The sequence below is a fragment of the Camelus dromedarius genome, chromosome 8, assembly GCF_036321535.1.
Source record: "Camelus dromedarius isolate mCamDro1 chromosome 8, mCamDro1.pat, whole genome shotgun sequence".
Taxonomy (NCBI): domain Eukaryota; kingdom Metazoa; phylum Chordata; class Mammalia; order Artiodactyla; family Camelidae; genus Camelus; species Camelus dromedarius.
In genome coordinates, this window is record NC_087443.1 from 48307255 (window position 1) to 48332076 (window position 24822).

A 24822-nucleotide genomic window follows, 5' to 3' on the forward strand; every position below is an offset into this window, starting at 1 on the left:
AGTCATACAGCATCCTCTCTGAGGCTCTCCGAATTTCCTTGGGGAATGCTTTCTGACCCTGGTGACCTCTTCACACTAGAAAGCTGTTGCCATGGAGAAAACCGTCACCTCCCCAATGTCTGCCCTGGTCTGGGCCTTCTTCGCCTCTAAATTAAGACAACCATGCAAAAGCAGCCTCATCTGTCTCCCTGATGTGAAGTGCCAAGGACAGAGACGTGGCTGAACTTCTGGCCTTGGCCACTCAGCACCGTTAGTACCTGTGAGACAACAGGCAAGTCCAGTGTCTCTGAAACAACTGCAACCAGCTCCCACTTATGACTGTGAGAATTACATGAAAACAAAACATTTAGAATCGCACCCGGCACAAAACAGGTACACATAATTTGGCCCCAGTCTAAGTCTACCTCCCGTCCTCCCTCCCTCCCAGCTTACTTTCTAAATCACTGGAGAGGTGTCTTTCTAAGAGACAGATATGATCACATAATACACTCTGCTTCAACCTTCCTGTGGCCAAATGACTTAGACAAAGCCCAAATCCTTAGAAGGTTGACCAGACCCCTTAAAAATCTGCCCACAGCTTGCCTCTATGGCTTTATCTCTGCTGCTCAGCCCATAGGCTCACACGCCCAGGCATGTCCCACTTTACCTGCGCCCTCAGACTCCCTTTCACACCCGTTCTGTTTTCTCCACCTGGCGAATTCTCCCTCTCTTCAACTCGACTTAGCAAACTCCTACTCATCCTTTTCAGATTTGGCTCAGAGGGCACCTCCTCAATGCAGCCAACACTCCCAGCAGAGTTGCCACCTCCTTCTCTGTTTCCATGGCAACTGAGCTCCACACACCCATTACAGCGAGGGCTGTAGTCAGAAAGTAATCTGCTGGGTTACATGTCAGCACGACTTTTGGATGCCCATTTGTGAGAGAAGGGGGCAGTTGTCTTATGTATTTGCGTATCCTCAAATACCACTCATTTACCCCATACAGGACAGGTTCTCTAGAAATGTTTGTTCAAAAATAAATAACCTGCTTGTTTATGAAAAGAAGTCACATCTACAATCTCCCTATTTCACAATCCCCGTCTCCCTGGCGACTTCCCATAAATAAGAAAACCATTTAGAAAGTTTAGGGTGAATAAAATCGTGTAAAGAAATGTAAAATCATGTAGAAACAGTTAACTATAAAGAAACAGGAATAACTGCACAGAAACGATGATCAGAAGTATGTAAGAAAAATATGCATAAAGGACTAATAAATAGACTGAAATACTAGCAGTAGATAGGGCCATGAGTGTAAAATTTTTCCTTTTTGTATTTTTTCAATGTATCTATAACGAATGTGGGGTTTCTTTAAAATGGAAAAAAAAATATCTTTTTTTTTAAGAGACAGAAAGACATGATTTAATATATTCTTTTTTAATTCCTGAGAAAGAAAGAGAACAGTGGAGAGAGAAATGGGACAATGAAGAAAAGCCTTGGGATGGGGAAGGTTACCAGAAATTATAAGCAAGAAATAATACAAATTAAAAAAAAAGGGAATGAACAAAAAGGAAAATTATGCTGACAAGAAACTAGGAGGCAAGATGAAAATCAGGTAAAAATCAAGCACTGACAATTTAAGTTCCACACAATTCAACAGGATGACAGGAGGCTATTTTGGTGACAGAACACATGCCATATTCTGAAATTCTGATAAGGGTAGCAGGAGCTAATCAGAGTATCAAAATTCATCAGCCTGGAGGGCAGCTCTGAACAGTCAATCTGCTACCTAAGAAGGTAAGAAAGAACTAAAAAAGGTTACAAAATTCTAAGGAGCAATGAGTCTTGTGCCTCATAAGACAGAATGCACACCAGTAAAAAGGCCCTCTAGGCTGATGATTACCACATCACAGCTTTGCAGCAAACGGATGAAGGGGCTTTGATCTTCTGAATTCATAAAATGCAGAAAAACCAACATCGGCATTAGAGGATTCGAAAACCTGCCTGTTACTACATTTGTATTTTATTGTTCTACTGAACAGTTAACCTCAGATGCCACCTGAACATAGTAGCCCTTTCCCAACAGCGGGCTATGTTCAAGTATCTTGGAGGGAAAAATTAAAAACATGTCTTTCAAGTTCAAGAGACTCATTCCACTGAAAACACCATGTCAGATTAATGCCTTAGCCAGCTAAGCACCCGTGCTGTAACATAACTCTCTTTTTTTGAAGGTCTTCAAATCTAAGGTCACCATGGAGACCAAAAAACAGAACCAACATGAAACTCACTTTAATGCTTAGCCACTAGATTAACCCATGTGATTATTAAAATGAAAGTTGAAAACAGCATAAGTTATTTCTTCTCTTCCAATAGCATTAGGCTGTCTGTATATAGGGGCCTCGGGTAGGTTTTTTTCCCCTTTGGAATTTGTTAAAACAGAAAAAGAAAAAAAAAAAACTTTCTTAGGGAAAACTTAGAACCCAGAAGAATTCTCAAATGTTTCTGCCCTCTTTATTTTAAAAAATCGAATCCTAAAAACTCAGAACAAGACCACAAGAGGTTGTTTTCTGGTTTGTACACATGCTCTTTGGAGAAAAGCTGTGTTGAGATTCACATGGGCGAATCAAGGTCTCGGAAACTCGGCAGCCTGGAAAGCCCAGCAGGGGCTCACACCAGGATACCACATGGTCCTATAGTTTCACGTGATGATTACTTCTCCAAGCTATGACATTTTGTGAAGAGTCCACTGCCGTCAAATGAACGAACACTAGGAACAATGTCCATAATTACTACCACACACTTCTTGGAACACTTTTCTTAGAAGACATGCGTTTTGAGTACCGTGTTAAGGGAAGAATTAAGTGTACTAGTGATGAGGTTTTGTCTGATGGCACAACCAAGTTTTAAGTTCACGTGACTCTGTTAAAGTTGTATTCTAAAGCTCAGCTCCCTTCCTTTGTACTTAAATGATGATTGATCACTGAAAGAGTATCCACCGACTCACAGGCCTTAAATGGTGTCTCAAGTCGGGAAACAGTGAATTCTGGAAGCCCTGCACTTTAACGTCCTGTCTCTGGCCTTTTCATTCCATACCCACAGCTTTGACGAGATGATGAATCACAAATATTTAACTTCTAGCTCGGATTTCTCCCTCAACTTCAAACCTGGATTGCTAATTGGCCTGGACACCACCATTTAGCTATCTCACAAGTACCTCAAACTCTGTTTAATCTGTAGTCATTAACTCCCTTTCCTCCTTACTTTATAATTACCCCAGTGGTAAAGCCCAGTCGCCTTTGAAATCCCTCCTTCTGCTCCTCATTCCCTGCATCAAATGTATTACTAAGCTGTACTGATTCAGACACTTAAATATTGCTCAAATCCGTCTCCTCCTTTCCGTCCCCAGGGCCAGCAGCTTAGCCTGAGGCCTCTGTATTAGAGCATTTTCTACATTATATAAGATGCATGTTTGGATGAAGTGATCTTAAGGTGACTTCCACAAAGGCAGGGACTTCCATCTCCTGTGCTCACTAACCAACCCCCCCCATCCCCGCCATGCTCCAGCACCTAAGAAACAGCAGGTGCTTAATGTATGTTATTAAATAATTTTTCTTATATTAAATAAAATTTCTGGATGAACAAGAGTCGAGGGGTTAAAGGATGATGACGACACCAAGCTTCCTTACTTCTGTACAGCATTCTACATCGACAGAGCGCCCCTGTATTCACTGCTTTCTTTCACTCTCACAACTCCTTAAGACAGATATAAAAGCGTCATAAGCCCTGTCTTGCCAACAAAGGGACTGAGGCTCTGAGAAGTTAAAGTAACTGCCACCCAGAAAGAAAGTGGATGTGTGAGGTCACCCTCACTTTGACCTCAGTGTTCTTTCTACTGCTCCATAGGTCTGTATTTTTACAGGGTAATAGGTTCCCTCGCTGTGCAATGGTTCAGAGGGAGCTTGATCAAGATTTGGTGGCAAGGAGATCATGACATCAAGTAGAACACTGGACTGGATGACTTTCAGGAAGGTTCCTTTCCATTCTGACTAACTGAGCCCCAGGTATGGCTCTAAGGCAGGAAAGCTGGTCTCCGGGGTCTCTCTCTAGAGCCACCCATCTCTCCCTTCTGACACTCTTCCTCAGTGCAGCGTCCTAGCCCTTGCCTGACCCCTCAATTTCTTAAGCTTGATTTGCCTCCAAGAGGTATCCCCCAGCCTTCACGGCCTTTTCTGACTCTTCCGCCTGGCTTCAGAAATCATTGCTTTACTGTGAAGTGTTCTTGCCAAAAAAAAAAAAAAAATTAAAACAATCGAATCAAGTCTCCAGAGCCAACTTTCTATTTAGAGGAAATACGGAGGAGAGAGGAAGACATGAGCTGACACTACAAAGAAACAAGCAGATAAATCCAGAATGTGGGACATTCCACAGGACAACTACTCTGATCTCTACAAAGGTTTAAAAAGGAGGGGAGAAGAAAGAACTGCTTTAGCATGTAGAGACTTGACTTTGGATCCTAATTTATGCAAACCAACTGTCAGAAGAGAGGCATTTTTAAGACAGTCAAGATACTCTGTGAACTGGTAATTGCCAACACCAAAGAATTACTGTTAATTGTGCTGAATGTACCAACAGCATTAAAGTTATGCAATAAAATGTCCAAAAATTTTAGACGCATACTAAAGTATGTAGCGATGAAGTGACATTGTCTGGGGTTTGTTTTAAAATCCTTCAAAAGAGGAAAAAAAAAAAGATGAAGCAACTGCAGTACATCTCGATTATTACTGAATCTGGGTGTTGGTATATGGAGGTTCCTTATTCTGGTTTCTCTTCTTTGGGATACCGGGGGAAATTTTCTGAATAAAAATTTGTTTTCTGAACCCATTCTTCTAAGAGCCCTGTTCTACAAAAGTAATTGGACTTCATGAGTTTTCACTACTAATTTTTGCTAACATCTCACCTCCTCCGCTATACTTTATTTTAAAGATTCCAATTTCCAGATCATCACAGAATGACGGCCCTAGTTGGGTTTCTGGCAGCATGATAAATGAGAGGCATGTCTGGGTTTGGTTTTGTGCACAGTTCCTGCCGTTACCTCCGCCTTTACCAAGAAAACCAACAAGCTATTTTTAGCTACGGGATCTTGATTAGATACTCCGTTGACTCAAGCTGACTCTCTAAGAGCCAGTGCTAACCAGGCATGGGGTTGCTGGCAACTGGGTGGAGCTGCGGACATCCTAAGAAGAAACAGGCTGGAACCAGAGCAGGGAGAAAGGCTGCACAACTCGACCCCCTGATGCTGGATCCCTCTTCGACATGGGCTTGGCCAGCTCGTAAGTCAACCTAAATGGGTGTGACATGTTCCTTGGTGGAGAAACTTTCCATGTCCAGACTCTTTTTAAGGACTGGAACTAAGCCGTCAGCCCACCACTGAGAACACACTGCTCAGCAAGCCAGTCTCCCAGCCGGAGTCTACACCATTGGATCCTCAATGACAACAAGGTATTTCCTATAACTCAAGAGCTGCCAGCCAGTGCCTGAGAGCTTTCACAGAGGATAAAGAAGAGGTGAGGCTGGCTTCTTTGGAAGAGCTGAAGAAAGACCAAGAAGGCAGTGCAAGGAGGTAGGACTGCTGATAGTGTCGTGTGGAACTTTGGGATCATTCTCTCATTAGGACAGCTTCTCCGAAAAAGAAAAGAGGGAAGTAAGAACCTAGCTACCTCCCTGAGCACATCCATAAGTCAAGTCTAGGAAGGAAGGGAACAGAATAAGCAAGCAATCTAGAGAGATCCAAAATTTCAAACGATAAAGACATCGCTTTGAAAATCCAAAGCCCATTTTTCAGCCCTCTTAAGGTTCCATCAGAGAGACTGTCTTTTCTGGAAGGAACAAAAGTACATGGGTTGAAACTAAAGGGTGTTTCACTACAAGTGCAATGCAAAGAAATGATTCCAGACACATCATGGCATTCCATATTTTCTCCCACTCAAACCGAGGAAATGAGCCTCTTCTACTTCTAATTGTATTATGGAGCTTTAATGTACTTAAACATTTTTACAACAACATCTTCTGCTAATTATTTCATAAAGTTCCAATGATCTCCCTAGTTGAAATTATCCCAAGGCAAAGGTTGGAGTAAGGAGTGTTATGTGAACCAGATGGAAAGGCAGAGACAATAAGAGAGGAATAAAATTTATTTTCAAGAAAAGCTTCTATGCTACTTAGAGAAGATCCAGTGAGGAGTGATCTTATTTGGGTGGGTGGAAGGTCCAAGGAGACAGGAAGAGTGTCTCTTGCTCTGCTATTACAGATTCCCACTGTCAGGATTAATAGAAAGAAGGGGGAAAAATCATTTGAAGCTGAACTTTCCATCTGAGAGAGGCAAAAAGCATATAAAAGCTTCTGGATCTGTATCAAGGGAGTGAATGATATTTTAAAAGTTTGGCAGGAAACCAAAGAGCTACACCCACACACAAAGCTTAACTGCTTGCAGCGCACTAACTAGACCACATATTTCCCCAGCGGGGAAGTACTGGCAGGGTTTGGACATTTTGAGAAGGGTGTGGCCATTGGACCATATTGCTCAGTAACATTCCCAGATGAAGGCAAAGGGACTTGACTATATTCTAAAGAAATGTTCCCCATCGGCCTTAGTCAGAGGACCCCAGGGCAAGAGGAGAAACAACCAAAAAGGGAAATGACAGTGAGGAATGGTTTACCTTCGGAGAGCAGTTGAAATGCATACCGGGTACTGGGAGTGTAGTTACATACATTGTAATACACCGATACAGGTACAGCGTGCCAACTATGCAGAAAAATCTTCTGCTAATAATAGACCTAGAAAAAGGGAAAAACAGGGCAGACACTCAGTCATGAAATTCTGCAGGTTCATTTACGTTAAGTTTTCAATGACCCAACCAAACAAACCAATCCCAAAACTACTTGAGAGCTTGAAATCAAAACGTGGTAACTATAGCTAATAAATTAAGGTGAGGATTTTGAGAATGATGTTGTAGTCTTTATAAAAAATATTCACTTTAAGGCCAAAGGAGTTTAAAGCACTCTATATTGCTATTAATTAGGCTTTCTGAGGCCTTAAACATGAGTTGACATTCAACTGATGTACAAGTGGGGCTATTCGGATGGGTTAGAGCTGACTCGGTACCTATGGTTAAACATTTTTAGAGAGTGTCTTTTCTGTTATAAAAGAGATGTTCAGAAAATTACAATGATATTAAAATGAGAATTCAAAACCTTCCTGACATTTAAGGAGTCAAAGACATTAAACAATTTCATCGTCCATCCCAGAAACTGATTCTCTTGGCTGATGCCAAGGAAAGAGCCTGTCTGAATGACAGCATCCAATCCCCACCCACCTGCCTGGCTCTGCTTACTAACTGTGTGGCCTTGGGATAGGCTATTGACATCTCTGAGTCTCAGTTTCCTAATCTATAAATCAGAGATAATAACATTAGAAATAATGTACGGAAAATCCCTACCATACATGCACAATGGTGGTCAACAAACACATGGTTCATGTGGATGAATAACAAAGTAAGCACGAATCAGAAATAGAAATCTCTTCTATTTCAAGTTGATTAGTGGTTCTAATGAAATTAATTGATACATACATGTGAACATGTGTGTATTGAGTTTGATAACGTCTAATATCAAGTTCCCTAGATTTGGCTTTAATTAGATTTTTGGGGGTTGGGGGAGGTAATTAGGTTTATCTACTTAAAAGAAATTTTTTTAATGGAGGTACTAGGGATTGAACCCAAGACCTTGTACATGCTAAGCATGTGCTCTACCAATAAGCTAAACCCTCTACCTACCCCCACCCCCAGCTTTCACTAGATTAAGTTGTACAAACTTAAGTGTATCGTTGGACAAGAATGTTCTTTCCCTCTCTACCTGTACCTACTCTATCTTGTTCTACCACAGGCTAGAATTACAGTCCTGTGGGTCTCCTCTTTCTCAACTGTGAGGAGTTCAAGTTTTTCCTAGGCCCAGGGAAACCTGATTTAAACAAATAAAAATTTTTTAGAAACAATAAACGGGCTCTCCTCTGAGGATAGTGAACATTCAGTCACTCTATACTGTATAGTGAAGCTCTATTTTTGTGCAGGATTGACATTCCTACTGAAGTGTGGCAGTTGGAGGAGAATTTGTATCATTTGTATTTTTTAACAAGAAGAATGAAGTGATAAGTCACTTGTGTGATTAAAAATTAACTAAAAAAATAACTCATGTAACTGTATTACTATTTCATTCGTAACTACACAGTTCAGTAACAGGTTGTATGGGTAGAGTTTGGGTATTTTGCCTCTAACCCGATTTTATAAGCTGAGTCAGAAGTGCTTGCCATAGAGAATGGCTTATTTTCTCTTATTAAAGCTGTGCTCACCACCTCTAAGGACAAGGATTTATTTAGCATAAAGCTCTCTTTTATAGAAGTATGTGCCTCTAAATTCAAGTATGACAAAGAGCACAGTATAATTAAACAGTACAAAGAGGGACAATATGAAAAGATATTACTAGACTATAAATGTCTTACCAAAAGTAACTTAAAATGCCAAAGGGAAATGAAATTTACATTGTACAATACACTGATCATTTTTCTTAAAAAGAAAATGCCCTCTCTAGACATCCTGTTCAAACAAACAGAAATTACTGGCAATTTTACTTGAACTATACAAGAAACGTCTAAGACAGAACTGTTAAGTCTCTCTAGATCTGTTAATCTCTTTAGAGGAAGAGAAAACAAAAGGACCGCTATCATTCAACTTTGGTAAAGATTACTATCTTAAAATCACTTTGCCTGATTGCTTCATGGTGCACAAAAGATACACATATGCACACACAAACACCAACAACTACTTCCATATCTCAAACTTGAGTTATAGCTGAGTAGCACTGAAAGGATTCAGGATTTACCTGAGAATGAGGAATATGAAAAAATGAGAAAGGATGAGAAAAGACAAATTCTTTTACAAAAATACTTTAAACGTAACAAACAAAGATTCAATCACATCCTCTGACTTGAAGTGAAAAAGTCAAATGACTTTATCCATGTGACTTCATCAATATTAACACAGTGACAAGTTGGAAGTAGCTGTTAGTAAGAATCTTCTGATCTTTGGCATTTGCTTAATCTTTTTGAAATTAAGCTTAGAACATCTTCAATGAATAACATTAAATAAGAATCTCTTACCATAAACTTTAAAAAGCAGGATATTAAAATGTTTCAAAAACCTGTATGCTGTTAAGGTATTTATTTCCTTAATCGAAGAATTTCATACATCAGAATTCTTTCTCAAGTTAAAAAGTTCAAGATGTGCTTTAAAAAAAAAAAGGTTTTAAGTAGTTAAAAACGTAACAAGGCAACAAAAAAGCCACAGAAGAAATGTTAATGAGATATTTCTAGAGATTAAGCAAATGCCAAGAACAAGATGTGTATTATAATTCTCAAAACCACAATGGGTGTTCTTCTCACATGGGACACATCTTCCCTTTCATGCTGGAAAGAAGCCTGTTTCCCATCTGCTCACACTTTGCAATGACCATCACCTCACAGACACTTGCACTTGGTCATGGTTATCTATTCCTCTCCTAAGGGTTGAGTAATGGGCTTATTACTACTTTCTCTGACCAAAGGAAAAAAAGGCAAAAAAGAAAAACATATTTGTCAAATTTGATTATAAGGAAATATGAATAAAAGTGTTAATATTTTAGAATTAATAAGACTTGCTAGACTAGTCTGTTATGTTCAGAATGGGTAACTATTGAACTTTTTAAATATCCCTATTTAAAGAGGCAAAAGTATTCAAAACCTGACTAATTACTACCAAATATACGCTTAAAATAGCAGTACTACATTGTTTTTGGCATTTGATACAACGGTCTAAAATTCGAAAGGAAAAACGACAAAAGAAATGAATATACTGGAAAATAAAATAAAAGAAATGGAAAGTTCTTTTGTTTCCCACCAGTTGTCTCTTTCAACTGAGCCACAGCCAGAGGGCACACAGTCCTCTTGGTGCACATATATGGACCAGAATCAGGGAGGCCCACATCTCCAGAGCAACCATGGGGGCCAGTGCGTGGTTCAGGTCCCTGATGGGCACTCCAGTAGATGCCACAGAGACAAGGCGTCATCAGCTTGTCTCCACACAGGTGCTGGCTCCACCTTTAACAAGGGCTCCGCTGATGATCTGGAACATCTCAATCAACTTCCTTGGAAACTGGCTTCCTCACCAGAAAAATGGTATCATTCTTATGAATCTGAGAAATGCTACTGAGGTATTTCCCCAGGCTGTTATTAACAGTAGCTAGGGTTTTGCCAAATTTCCCCTCAATGCCAATCTCTATGCCACTGAGTTCTTAAAATAACCTGCAGTGCAAGGCTAGGATCCTCATTTTACAGATGGAGAAACCGCAGTTCAGAAAGTTTAAGATGAAATATAAATACATTACATAAACCCCAAAGATTCAGGAAATAGCTTCAAATTGTGTAAGACATTCTAATTTTATTTTGAGACTACACTGCTGTGTACCAATAGGTGAGCCAACATCCGATTACATTTAAGTTGCGTTTCAAAATCTATTTAATGCAGATTTTTCGCTTAGTGTCTTATGTCATATTTCCTGTTGACCCAGAACTCTACAAAATAAGCATTTTTGGTAATAATTTAATAACTATGTGAGTTATTAAAATATTGCAAAAAAGCCTTCCAGATATTCAATAGTAAGTTGTCCATTTTTCATTGTTTGCATAGCCTGCGCCCAGTTAGATTTGCTTATGACCACTGCCCCTCATGGTTAGTCAGTTACTCTAAAATGCCATCCCCGTCTCAACATTCTCTCACCCGAACTTCCACAGTGACCTTCTACCTACTCTCCCGAATTCCACTTGTGCCCCCCCCTAAAATCCACTCTACACAGAGCAGCCTGAATCATCTTTTTTGAAACAGCTAAACGGAGTGTGTCCTTCAAAACCGTCCAGTAGTTGCCAAACATATTTTGAGTAAAATCCAAACCCTTTACCCAGCCCATGAGGCCCTAGATGACCTGGCCTGCCTCTCTCCAACCTCCCCTCCCACCACTCTCCATGGTTCCTAAACTGCAGCTTTGGTCCGATGCCCTTGGTGCTCTTGAGTGCATCACACTGAGGCCCTTCCGCTGGAGGCAGGATGCCTGTCCCAGCCACCCTGCCTGCCTGGACCCCTGGAACGCTGCCCAGCACTCAGGCCTCTGACAGACCACCTACTCTAAAGAAGGTTCCTGATGCTGTCTTCTGTTTTACTTGCTTCATAGCCTCCCCCTCCATTCCCACATTCTGTTGAAGCTAACTCCAAAGAGTTTCTTCTATCTATTTTCCTCTTTAATTCCTTGCTTCAACCCCTTGGATTCTCTGGGTTATGAAACCTACTCATCACCACCTACTGAAGTCCAAACTCCCCTCAGGAGCTCCTCTCAAGGTGACCCCAAGCTATCTTATCTATTTAATCTCACAGACAGGTACTCCACTGCTCTGAGCAGAAGGAGCCACTCACTGTTCCCTAAAACCCCAGTTTCTTGCTTTTGCCAGTAAATCTCTTTCCCTGGCCTCTCCCGTTATCCTGTCCGCTATAATCCCCTCCATCCACCTCAAATACCACCTCTGTAGGAAGCCTTCCAGATGTTCCCAACTGAACAGAGCCCCTCATCCTCCAAACACTTCAGAACTTTGTTTCTATCTTACAGTATTTTTAATAGTGAGATTGGCATCACCACTCCCCACAGAGGCTCCCATTCCTTCTATTAGAGGAAGCTCTTAAACAAAGCTGTGCCAGGTGAGGTTACAGATCAGTGGTAGAGCACTGCTTAGCATGCACGAGGTCCTGGGTTCAATCCCCAGTACCTCCATTAAAGTAAATAAATAAATAAGTAAAACAAAACAAAACTCAGAAACCATTAAACAAAGCTGTGCCTTCTTACCATTTAGTCCCAGTGAGACTGATGATGGCACCTGTAATACGGGCAACACCACACGGTTCCCTGCTTTAGAGCTTCACTTCTTACTCCCTCCAACAGTCCTTTCCTGCTTCTTTCCATGAACGTTTGTCCATTATACTCTTTCACACGTCTGCCAGAATTAACCTCCCCTGATGCTCACCAGTCCTTCATTCTGCATCCTTTTTACACTTAAGATTTTAGTTGACAACACTTGCTTAGATGGTTGCATTCATCCAACGAGGACTAGGATTTCTGCCGTCTTCCTCCCCGGCCTCCCCTGTCTCCTCATAGCCAGCCACGTATGGGCTTTCCACCCATCACACAAGTCTCAATGGCTCCAGAGGGTGGATCATGAAAACCCAGGGCTTAATTTGGTAATTTAAGAAAGAAAATCCCAAGGAAAGATTTGTAAAATGAGAAAAAAGGAAAGAATAAGTGCTGTAGAATAAGCAGAAAAGTAAAGACACATGCCTCCTGGGAGATCCATAACTCATTTACTATTTCCTGGGTGTCCATATGGGTGGATGGCACAGTGTGTGAATCAGGAGAATGAGGTCTATCCATGTACCCAGCCCAGAAGCGTGCCCGTTTGTGCATGGGGCCTTTTAAAAAGTCCAACTCAAAGAGATTTTGCACCTTTGGTATTAATTATTTTAACCACATTTCTGTTTAGCATATATTACCATCCCATTTTACAGAAAGAAGAATTAAGATGTAGAGTTTAAGTACCAGCTGGGGGTCACAGAGTCAGTCAATGAGAAAGCCACAACAAAACCCAGGTCTCTAGACTTGCAATTAGCTGCCCTTTTCACTAATGACAATGTCACGTTACAAGAAAAAAAAAAAAAAAGGTAGTGGCTGATATTTTTTTCTAAGTCCCATGTGAAAGGTCTGTAATATAATACAAGAATTACCTAACGTCAGGAAATGATCCGTACTGGTTTAGGGAATTTGCAAAGAACAGATCATATTATAAAATTGTCTCCACTCTAGCCACCTTAAAAAAAAATTCCTGAGTTAAATATAGACTATAACATAAGGTAAAGAAAAAATGTTACCCTATTGGATAAGAAAGACAGTATCAGTATGATCTACTTGCAAAAGTTATGAAGAATTAAAGTCAAGTATCCTACAGAGACTGCTGCATACATATGTACCAAACAAAAGTTACATTTCTTGTTAGTATTTTAGGCTATAAACAAAAATTGTATGTGTGCATATGTACATGTATGTGTATGTAATACACATACATATACGTATGTGTATACATAATGCAAATACCCATACGTATACCCCGATCTTCCGTCATTCCTTCCCTTCATCAAAACCTATCCATGGTGAGTCATGTTCATAAGGGATTTTCAGCCACAGCTGGTGGATCTCAACAATTAGAGTTTGCTCTTGAGCTAATATGTTACCCTTAAAGGTAACACATTCATTTTAACCGGGGGCTGCTTTCTAAAATCATAATAAGCACATACAACACCAGCAGTGGCTAAGATTTACTGAATTCTAGGCACAGGAATCCATACAATACGATACTCGGTAAATGGCAGCTGCTGTTATTATTATTTACTTATTCTCATAACAAATACATATGTGCGAGGAGTTATTCCGGGAACTGGGAATACACTGGTGAACAGAACAGACCAAAAGCCTGCCTTGTGGTACTTTATAATCTAGTGGAGGAGGCAGACCATAAACCAGATAAATGAGTAAAATATAGAGCAGGTTAGGTAAGTGCTAACGCATAAAATTAAGTGAGTGTGTCGCTGGGGGATGGGAGGTGACAGTTTGGGGCTAAGGTGATCAGGGAAAGTGCTCCTGTGTATTGGGGGTTAAATGAGGGTATCTGGGGGAGAAGATTCCAAACAGAGGCTAGCATGTGTGGGGGTCTGCTGACTAGCAGGGCCGTCAGGGAGGAGAGGGCATGAGAGCTTGAGGTCCGGGGGACATCCTCGGTCACCATAAGGACCTTTGACCTAACAGCTGCACGAGGTAGAAGAAGAGTGACATACACCAATGCACATTCTGTCTGCGGAGTTGACAAGTCACCTAAGGGAAGGAAGCACGGAAACAGACCGGCGGCAACAGACTGGGTTACCTGCAACAACCCAGGTAAGAGATGATGGTGGTTAGACCCAGGGCAGCAACAGAGGCGGCAAGAAGTGGTAGGATTACCAGACCAGACGTGAGGTGGATGCAAATATCAAAAACAAAACCAAGACCTTCGGCCTGAGAATGGGGATGGAAGTAGGACAGGCTTGGGAACCCGGAGGACACCAAGGACTCAGTTAAGTGCTTTATACACAGTATCTCACTCCATCCAACAACGACGTTGAGACAGACACTGTTTTATCATCCCCATTTTGTAGGTGAGGAAGCAATGCTACTACAAGTAGTTAAGCAATCTGACCAAATTCGCCTCAGTTAGTAGGTGGCTGTAGGGATAAGATGATCTTAAACTCGTTAAATTTACAGTATAACTCAATGTTTTTCTGCATCGACATGACACGAACAGGTTGGGGGGACTGATGCGGTGACTTCCGAATCAGTTCATAGATAGACATCCTTGATGGTTTTTTAAGAGGGAACGAGACGATCCCAGGACACACTGAAGTACAAGGCAAATACGATACTACTTAAAAATACACGTGAATGTAGATTCTACATACATGAGCACACAGAAAAGTATTAAAAGGAACGTGAAACCCGATGTTTGTATTATCATTTCAGGCAACATAAGTAACTTTTTGTTTATTTGTTTATCTTCTAATCTGCCTACAAGCAAGATACACTACTTAGTTTTCTTTGGTGTCATAAATAAAAATTAACCCATGAAAACTATAATTTATTGCACCTATGTTTTTTGTTTGTTTTAGTGGAGGTACTAGGGATTGAACCCAGGACCTCATGCATGCTAAGCATGGGCTCTACCACTGAGCTATCCCCATCCCCAACACCTATGTTTTGTCTGTTTTGTTCTCTCTCCCTTTTATCCTCTCAGTTAAAAAGCCTCTTATAATATTTATGTTAACTTAAAACCTAAATTACTGGAATGACTGAACTTAGAGAGCAATACAGGGTCCATCTAGCTTCCTTACAATTCCGAGGGCTTAGGGTAGTATTTAGGACAGAGCTCAGTACGTTTTCTACAAACTCTGGGGAGCAGCAAGGTGTGACAGCTCTTAGGTTTGGCAGGTCCTTCTGGGGCAAGTATGCACGTCTCCCGGATGGTATCCAACACACGAACCTTATTACCCAACCCAGAACTGATTTGCTTTCATTCGATGTGTCCTCTGCACATAGAATCTATGCCACTGTATCTGTTAAGAAAACACACTTCCAGAGGACAGTTGCCTATCATACCAGGACATTTCTAGGCTGTATTTACACCAAAAAGCCTCCAATCCCCAGAATATTCTGTGTGAGACCCCGGGCAAGTCAATAGCTTCTCTGAGTCTCAGTTATTATCACTGCTTAAGAGTTGGTGGGATCAAATGACAATGCACATAAAAAAAAATTCTTGTTACTCAAACAGCTGTTGTGCAATCTGCCATTAGAACAGGGTGATAATGATTTCTGACAACATGGATGAAAAGGAACAGAAGAAAACAGACTCTGAGTAAGCATGCAACAGACGCAGCTACCTGTGCAGAGGGAGAAGAAAGGAGGGGAAGCGACGATCCCTTAGCTCACATCTTGCTTTATGGCTGGAGAGGAATACGACAGCTTACCAGCCAATTAAATAAAGGCTGCAGTGACATGAGGGGATTGTTGTCCTCATGCGTTTTATAATTGGATAGGGTTTAGACAGCCAACACACATTTTAAAAACCTGAGATGTTACTGTGAGAACAAAGAAAAATTCCCCAGGAGATAACCTCTATGTAGCTTTGTTGTGCTCACTGCTACATGCTTAGCATCCAACTTCAATAATCCTTGATAAATTACTACATGTAAATATGCCCTGAGTTTCCATCAGACTAGCCCTGTGGACCACAGTGTACAGTCAGTATCACATAAAGCGAAACTTAAGAAAAGTTAAAGCCTTAAGAAAACGCTCTTCTGGAAGGAACTTGGAAAGTAAACTCTGTAAACTAGGAGCGTGGAGAGATCTACTTCATATCAAGGGCTCTCCATCAACAGCTTTTAAGAACTTTACTTAATCGTAACCATCAAAGATTTAAAAACAATTGAAAAAAATGTTGACAGTAACTGTAGCTTTCATAAACTACCTTGGGAATTGGAAAAGGAAAGAGCTAAGTACTTTGATTCAATCAACTTGTGAAAAGAAACACTGATGGAATTAAACTAGGGTAAAATGAAAGATAAGTGTTGGTGGAGAGTCTAGTCTGTTGAGTAAGACAAAAAGAAAACAAAACAAAAATCAAATTAGCGTTTAACAGCAGCAGTTGCCAATCAGCACAGGGTTTATGTCCTTGGAAATTAGATTCCATTCACAGGAGAGAGGTAAGTGCTGTGGATAAACTTCTTATGTTGGCAGACACCATCCTAACAAGTAAGGCCTCCAAATCCAGGGCATTTATCAAAGGATAAAATACAAAGTAAGTCTTTTCCAAAGCGGTCTTTGAACATAAAAAACACACTGTGGCCAAACATCTGAAAATCACTGCAGTAAGTACTCTCAGAGTGTAATCCCAGCAGAGCCACCCTGGAAAACTGTATCTGATCCTTCCCCTGGGATCAACGAAGCCCTCTGAAATAGTTCTGAATAGAGACGTCAAGTCTCAAGCAGGATCTGCCATCACCATTTCCTCCCCTAGTTCCTTCCCTTCTGTCATGAGATCGGTTTTCAGAGTCTACTTGGTGACCATTCTACCACTCTCTCCATAACTCTACACAACTGTTTATGGCAGAATATTCGACCCATGGCCCAAGTGCCTAAACCACTAAGCTCTTCCAACTCCACCCCACAGCCCAACTATCCAATGGCTCCTTTTCTTCTTTCTTCAAATCTTTTCACCACCAGTGGACCAATGTATCCTGCAATACTTAATTCATCTTTATCCCACCCACTCCCACCCCTCAACTGACTTGTGCGACTCCTTTTAGGCAAATATCTGATCCAAGAGCAGTCATGATAGAAAACAAATACCGGGATATACGCGTCACCTGACTTAGCTCTGAAATGAAACACATTCAAGCAAAGCTGCGAAAGCTCCCAAATTAGTGAATTCTGTCTCATTCTATCTCATAATTCATTCTTCATTAAGCCCCATATAAAATTCAGAGATTCACAGAGAGAACCCAAACCTGAGATAATGCAATAGAAGCCCACCCTGTGGCTGTAAAAGATAAGGAGCTCTAAATGTAATCGAAGCCACGGCTTCTAGAAAGGGTTCATCCCTTCCCACCAGCCCAGCACAAAATGCATTCATTGGCCAAACGTAAAAGAGACATCGTCTCCTACCTGGACCACTTGTAATGGCGTCCTAACCCATGCCGTTTCCATTCTTGCTTCCCTCTTCTCTATACTGCAGCCAGAGTGCTTCTTTTAAAATACACATCTGTTCACATCATTCTCCTCTAATGACTTATCAACACATTTGGAACAAAAGTCCTGACTCTTTTCCATGGCCCACAATGCAGTCCACACCTCCCTGACCCCATGTCACCAGTTTCTCCCAGCTCACTTGGCCACATGGGTCCATGGCTGTTCTCAGGTAAACCTCAGAGACTCGGCACTTGCTGTGGCTCCTGCCTGGGCTGCTCTTGCACCAAACACCTATATGGCATCCCCCTCATTTGATTCAGGATCTGCTCAACTGTCACCTCCTTAGACGCCTTTTCTAATCACTTGATCTAAAATACCATCCCCTCCCCACTCTCCCCAACACTTCCTAACCCTTTATACTGCTCTATTTTTCTCCATTTTCCTTTTCATTACCTGATATCATATACTCATTTGTTTACAGCCTGTTTCACCCTGAGTGGAATTTAAGGTCCGTGAGAGCATCAGGGGCCTGGGCTCTGTGCAGCATCCCCAGGGCCTACCACGGGGCCTGGCACATAGACGGTTCTAAGAAAATTAAAGCTGAACCAATGAATGAATTTTAAGTGAGCCCTTTCTATGTTCCAGACTCTGTATCAGGCAGTGGGATGTAAAGATGAATAACAAATAGGATCTAGCATTTTCTCTTGGGGAACTTAAAGGTCTAGCAGTGAAAGATACACACACAATGAATAGAATGGAATGTGATATGGCCTTGAAGTGTCTGGGGGACACTGTGGGGTGGAGTAGCTAGAGATGAGGTAGGACAAACTGGGGCCTGATTGTGAAGGACCTTGGGCTTCGCGCTAAGGAACCAGGCCTCCATCTGAGCACCCGCTAGACATCACTAAGTAGGAATGGAAAGTGGTAATGAGTCTGAAATTAGAACTGACAGAACTTAGTGACTATTTGTATAAAAGGAACTCAGAAGTTCTAGGTTTCTAGGAAATGCCACAACCCACATAGGAGGAAGAAGAAGTTGAAAGAAAAAAATGGTAAATCCGGTTTTAGAAGAGCTGAGTTTGAGGTACCTATGATCACCATACTAAGTCCTAATGACTTCTCTGGTGGCTAGAAAATCCTTGGCTTGGAAATTCTGCAACCTTGCTGCCTGGCCTTCTTTTTGGCAGGTGTTTGCAGCGTCCTAACAGCACTGAGCCACTCGTGTCACACACAGGTGCCACCGTGTGAGCCACAAGTCAGCCGTGCATGAAAATCTGTAAGTTTAACATGTTCTTTATCATGCTTTCTTAAAATGAGGGATACCTGTTTGTAGTGAAGTCTGACACAAATGCAGAGATTTCCCAGGAATTTTTCCTAGTCAGTGGCTTGAAAGTCCAATTCTAAATGGGGAGACAACATTATTTACAATTTAAAAAATCAAAACGTTCTCAAGGACAGGCATTATTGTTGCTTACCACCTCACAATGTCATGGAAAGCCCATGTGGACGTATATCTATATAAGCATATATACCCAGAGACAGGAGGGGGCAGAGGTCAAGAATGAAAGGAGGCAAAAAAATTTTAAGTACAAAAAACCCCCCAAACTTATGTTTAACAGTAAAAGGAAGATTGTATACAATGTAAGGATAAGACCAAACGTCACAAAGTCACAAATTCAGCATCAAGGTTTTCTAGCTGACAGGTCTGTTGTTGGGAGATGCTGCTCAAATTCCAGGGATCTCATTTCTCAGTAAGTCATCCTCTACAGTTTCAGCCTCTGATTCTTCTCTAAAAAGTAGAAGATAAAGAAGCAAGAAGGAATAGGCTGATCTTTTTAAAGGCTCCAAGACTCTTAAAATCAAAGTAAAATTAAAGATGCCCTTTTGGAAATTATTGGTCAAACCAGTTAGGAGTTGTGGACATACTCCTAAGTAGTAAACCTCTTGGTGGAGGTTGAGGAGAGCAGTCAAGTGTCAGAAGAGGCAAGTACAAGATGAGTGAGAGGTTATTGCTCTGCAACAGAATACTCCACAACCAGAAGGATCCATCTTTCCAACATGCTGAGTAATAAAACTGCTACACTGCCACAGCCAAGTAACTAGAAACAAGGGGTCTCTCTGACTTTACAAGACAGTTTAGTCTTCATAATGAGGGCCAGGGAAAGACAGCTCATCAATACCCACTGCTTGATGGGTCAACCTCTTCCACGTCTGGCGTGCCACACACACTGAAGAAAGGTCTCAAGGAGGGAGGTGGGAAGCCAGGGATCGGCCCCACTAGTGCAACAGGGATGGGGATGCTTAGGGTTACCATGGCGACAGTTGGGCTCTCTTGCCGACGTGGAAACCAGAGAAAGGACTTTAAAGAATCCTTAACTGGACATACTTTGCATGAAAAATGTGCTGCAGCTAATAATATGATTGGCCCATTCAATAACGTGAGAATCAAATGAAACATAGTTGTACAGAACAATAGAAATGACCTAGACCGAGAGGCCTCTATTTTCTCTGTGAGGAAACACAAGGTTCCTGAGATCTGGGGAGTCATCCACATCACCCAGCATGTTGGCGTGGGGCTGGGACCGGAGCACAGGCTGCCTGCGTACCAGCCCTGGGTTCATTTTGCCCAAGGCGTGAATCTACTGATTCATGGTCGTAGAACAATTTAAATACACAAATGACCACAGTATTAACCATAAATACCAGTCAAACATGAAATTAAAAAGCTTAAGGGCAGAGAGATTTGAGGAGAATTCCCTTCTGAGAGAAATATACATAATAATAGACTTTAAAGAAATTATCCCTCTGGTAGGACACTTCTTAGAACATGAATAAAATTATTCAAAAATTATAGTTCTGTTGACAGGTTTGGACTGGTACATGTTATGTACAAGTACATAATATATTCTGGGGCAGTAAATTATTAGCTTGCATGGCAGAATTTTGACAAAAACCAGAAAACAAACTCATATAAACAAAACAACAAAAATCAGGAAATCCCCTGGAAATTTGAGTCGACCTTGCCTTTGTAAAGGAAAAATGTATGGGCATTTTTTTCGAATGCGTTTCTAGGGAAAAAAGCTTAAAAGTTAAAAGCAGAACTGAAGTTGGACAGCCAGAAGAATGTAATTAATAAATTCTGAGCATCTCATATTTCTAAGGCCTACTCTTATCTATTTAGCCTCTTAAACGGAAGCAAACAAAAAAAAAAGTCTTCCACCAAATCAAATGCAGCTTGGATCATTGTTTCTATTTCAAATTTAGCTGAAACTCCAAGACTGCCAAACCAGTCCCCAAATGAAAACTGGCCACTTACACAACTGGCAAAGAGTCAAGAATTGCTTTTATTTCCGCCTGTAGGTATATAATTTATAAGGTTAAAAAAAAAAAAAACACAGACCTTATGAAACATAGCAGGAAAAAACTCATTTCTGTTAGATAAAGTTCAGTATCAACTCAGTCTGTATTTTGTTTTCTTAAGACGATTTCCTTAATATTCAACCATACCATGCGTCACAAACTCAAGTCTACTAGATAGTAACTCTGTCCCTTGGCAAACCATTTCCAGCTCCCATGCATGGAAGCCATAAAGAGCTTTCACTAATGAGAAAATCAGACACCAGTGATGAGGGCAGTGTAGGTGGTTAGTTTGCTACAGACAATCCAAGCAAACGGCAGCAAGCTTGTCTGCACTGATTTTAGAGCCTGGGACATGAAAGCCATTTTGGATCGACCTGAAACTAAAAGGAGGTGCCTATTTAAAATCCTGAGAAACTTGAATGGAATATTGCTTTAAGTGCCACACATTCTAAAAGGGGAAAGCCATGCAAATGCATCCACATTCCACCTACTTAAAGTCTTTCCCTGCGGGTATCAGCCTCCTAAAAGCCCAAGCCACTCTGGACTAGCTGTTCAGAATTCTAGGTGTAAAACATCTTTAAGTACATATTGTTAAGGTTCCAGATGTCTGACTCTGTGTGGGAAGAGCTATACAGCCATTCATGGTGCACACGCCAACTGTCATCAATTTATTTGATGGGTTAATAACACCGAGATTGGGTAGTTTTTCTGTATTTCAATAGCCTGGACTCTCTGAAGATATCTGAGGGTTTTCCTTCCTGTGAAGTGAAAACAGAAGACCCTTATCTCTAACAATCCTATTTATCATTCGGTAAGAATCTTGTACGAAACAGGCAACAGGCACAACATTTCCTTAAAGCTGTCAGAGCTTTAGTTGAGTCACTGAGGGGGTGGGGTGTGTGTGTGTGTGTGTGTGTGTGTGTGTGTGTGTGTTTAGAAAAAGAGGAGATAGGATTCCTACTGCTTGAAAAATTTCTTTTCCAAATAATGAATATTAAATGTCTATAGTGCAAACTGTCCCCAGTCTTTGAATCTGAGAGTTTTTGTTGTACTTACTTGTATTTTAAGAGCAGCCACTGAATTAACCAGAGTCCTACAAGGATCATGCCATTAATTTCACAAATAGAAAAGGCCCACTGCACCCGGTTAAAATGGTCAAAAAACGTGTCCGGTAGTGGAGGCTGCACCTCCTTAGGAGGTACTCGTTCATGGACGACCGAGATCATCACTGTGGTGAGAACAAAGCAGGAAAGTGCATAAAGAAAGGCCAGGAAAGTCTTGCCCCACTCCATGGGGTACTGAGAGCGCTCTGGTTCTGGCATGGGGATCTTTATCATCTCCTTTCTATACCCATTTGGCATCCCGTTTGGTTTGACCTTGATGCTGAAGCTGCTGTCGGTGGTGGGGACGTCTGTGCCGATGCTGAGGTGCCCATTGGCATGGCCATTCTTGTGTGCTTCCATGTGATGCTCCATTTTCAGGGTCTCTATCATGTCCAAGAGCCTCTGCCCGCTGTCAGAAGAGACTCGGCACAGGGGGGGTTTTGTGAAATCCTCTTGGGTTAGGTTGATCAAGTCCCGGCCTGTGAAATGTTCCAGAGGCTCACAGTATTCTGGCATAGCATTCTCCAGCAGCCAGTCTGCCACCTTCTTGGGTGACCAATAAACCACTTCCTTCATTGTACTGGCAGACAACATGCAGCCCCCAGCTTGCTCCTGGCAGGTCAGCAGTCACCGTTCCTACAGGGCAGGAAACCGTCCCTCTGTGGCGCATTCATCCTGTCAGGCCTCATGACAGACTTGGGTGGCAAGATGGTCTGGGCAGTTTTTAAACACCTCATGTAGCTGTCCAAGGTTCTGGAGTGTCCGAGCACTAATTCACCTCATTTTTTGGACAAGGTTCTTCCTTCTGTGGAGGCAAGAAAGAAGGTCAAGATACTGGGACTTCCACATCAATGCCCTCAAAATGCAAAACCTCATCATGTATAAGGAAAATGGAAAACCCATTACTGGTAAAATCCATAGCTTTCCAACGTGTGCTACTTTAAGGGACCACTGAGTCCCTGGTTGCTGTTCCCTGGAAGAGCATTAAATTGGGCCTGAGATGGATCAAGTCAAAGGGCACCTGTTTTACAGCCTCTACCGTGGCGTATCTGCTAAGAAATAATTCAACAGTGCTCTGGATACTGTTCAGTACTGAACAGTAATTCTTTTTGTGCTCACATGCTTCCTAAGGTCATCTGAAAGAATATGGCAAATTTGCTTAATCTACCATTCTATCTGGTGAGGAAATGTTTTAAAATGTATATAACACACACAACTTAATAGATATCATTCAAAAGAATCATAGAAATGTTGAGCTTCAGGATCATCTGGACTAACAATTTTCTACCCTTTCACAAAAAATCAATGGGTCCCCTTTTCCAAATGTGCTTGGATCCCAAGTCTATAAAAGAATTACACACGTAGATGCTCGGGTTGAAACAGAGGCAGTGAAGGGCCGGGGTCCTCCCGGCTCTGAAGACATTTTTACTCCCAGCCTCCAGAAGGTTTTGTGAAATACCACAGTTTCAGAATCAATGATCTGATCCAACTCCCTCACTTATAAACGAAGAAACTGATTTCCAGAAAGGTCAAGGGACCTGCCCGTGGTCAAGTGGTAGCTTGCGTGGAAAAGCTACAGGGTAAGCTTCAGAGTCCTGGCTTAGTGTATTTACTTATTAAAATACTTAACCAATGATGCGGCAATAACCAAAATGCACATCAGCAGGGGAGATTCAAAAGCAGGATTCAAGATTTTATAAATGTATAATATATATATGTAAATAAAAATATATGTATAAACAATGTGTATATTATGTATACATATATTTAACCACAACTATGTTTAATGAACCTAACATTGCATAAAATAACAGGAAAGAAATATATCACATATTAACTGAAGTTACACTTGATGATGGGCCTGGGAGCATTTTTCTACTTCTCTCCCACCTATTTTTCTTTAATAAGCATGTATTACTTTTGTAATAATCATTTAAAATTTAAAAACATAAGAAAAGTTAAAAAAAAAAAAAAGATGACCTAGCTCTATGACAAAGCATCATGGTTAATGAAAGAAAGCCTCTGGCAAAAGACAGACCACAGTTTGACTCTCAGCATCTCCATGTATAAGCTGCTACTTGAACTTCAGTTTATTAATCTGTAAAATAATCAAATCTCTCCTTCACATGGTTGTTGCCAGTACTTTAGAACCATGTGTGAAAGTTGATGATACACAACCTAGCACTAAAAGGGGTCTGTTTTTCATTTCTGTTCCTGTTTTTTAAATAGCTGAGTTGTATTCCATTGTCTACACATACCACATCTTCTTTATCCATTCATCCATGGTTGGACACTTAGATCATTTCCATATTAAGGGTATTGCAAATAATGCTGCAGTGAACACAGGGGGTGAATATATCTTTTTGAATCAGCATTTTCATATTCTTCAGATAAATACTCAGAAGTGGAAAGGGTGGATCACACAGTAGTTCTCGTTTCAAGTTTTTGAGAACCTCTATACTCTTTCCAATAGTGGCTACACCAGTTTACATTCCTACCAACAGTGTACACTTGCCATTTGCGACAACAAGGATGGACCTAGAAGCATTATGCTAAGTGAAGTAAGTCAGACAGAGAAAGACAAATACCATATGATTTCACTTACATGTGGAATCTAAAAAACAAAACAAATAAACAAAACAAAAGTCATAGATACAGAGAAGAGACTGGTGGTTTCCAGAAGGGAAGAGGGCTGGAGGTGAGCAAAACAGGTGAAGGAGTCAAACACACGGAGATGGGTGGTAACTGGGCTTTATTTGGTGACCGCTTTGTAGTATGTACAGGTATCGCAATCTGTTATAGAATATAAAACTAATACGTCATATGTCAACCATGCCTCAGTACAAAGGAGGAGGGTCTTTTTTTTTTCTTTCTCAAAGTTTCTATCCTATCCAACTGCTATTGTCCACTATAGCTCATGATGGAAACACCCT

General features: G+C 41.1%; 1 protein-coding gene across 18 annotated transcripts in view; it reads right to left on the bottom strand.

The window, feature by feature from the left end:
• The window catches only part of SGMS1 (sphingomyelin synthase 1), a 264875-nt gene that overhangs the window by 15573 nt on the left and 224480 nt on the right, over positions 1-24822 (bottom strand). For 17 of the 18 annotated variants that reach the window (XM_031461322.2, XM_031461324.2, XM_031461328.2 and 14 more), the window contains 2 exons: positions 21843-22694; positions 6692-6809 (listed from right to left, as the gene is read on the bottom strand). In XM_031461322.2, the coding sequence (XP_031317182.1) occupies positions 6692-6809; positions 21843-22483 (759 nt within the window). In that variant the 5' untranslated portion in view covers positions 22484-22694. The remainder of the gene's footprint in view (positions 1-6691; positions 6810-21842; positions 22695-24822) is intronic. The other variant, XM_064488184.1, reaches the window with a different exon arrangement.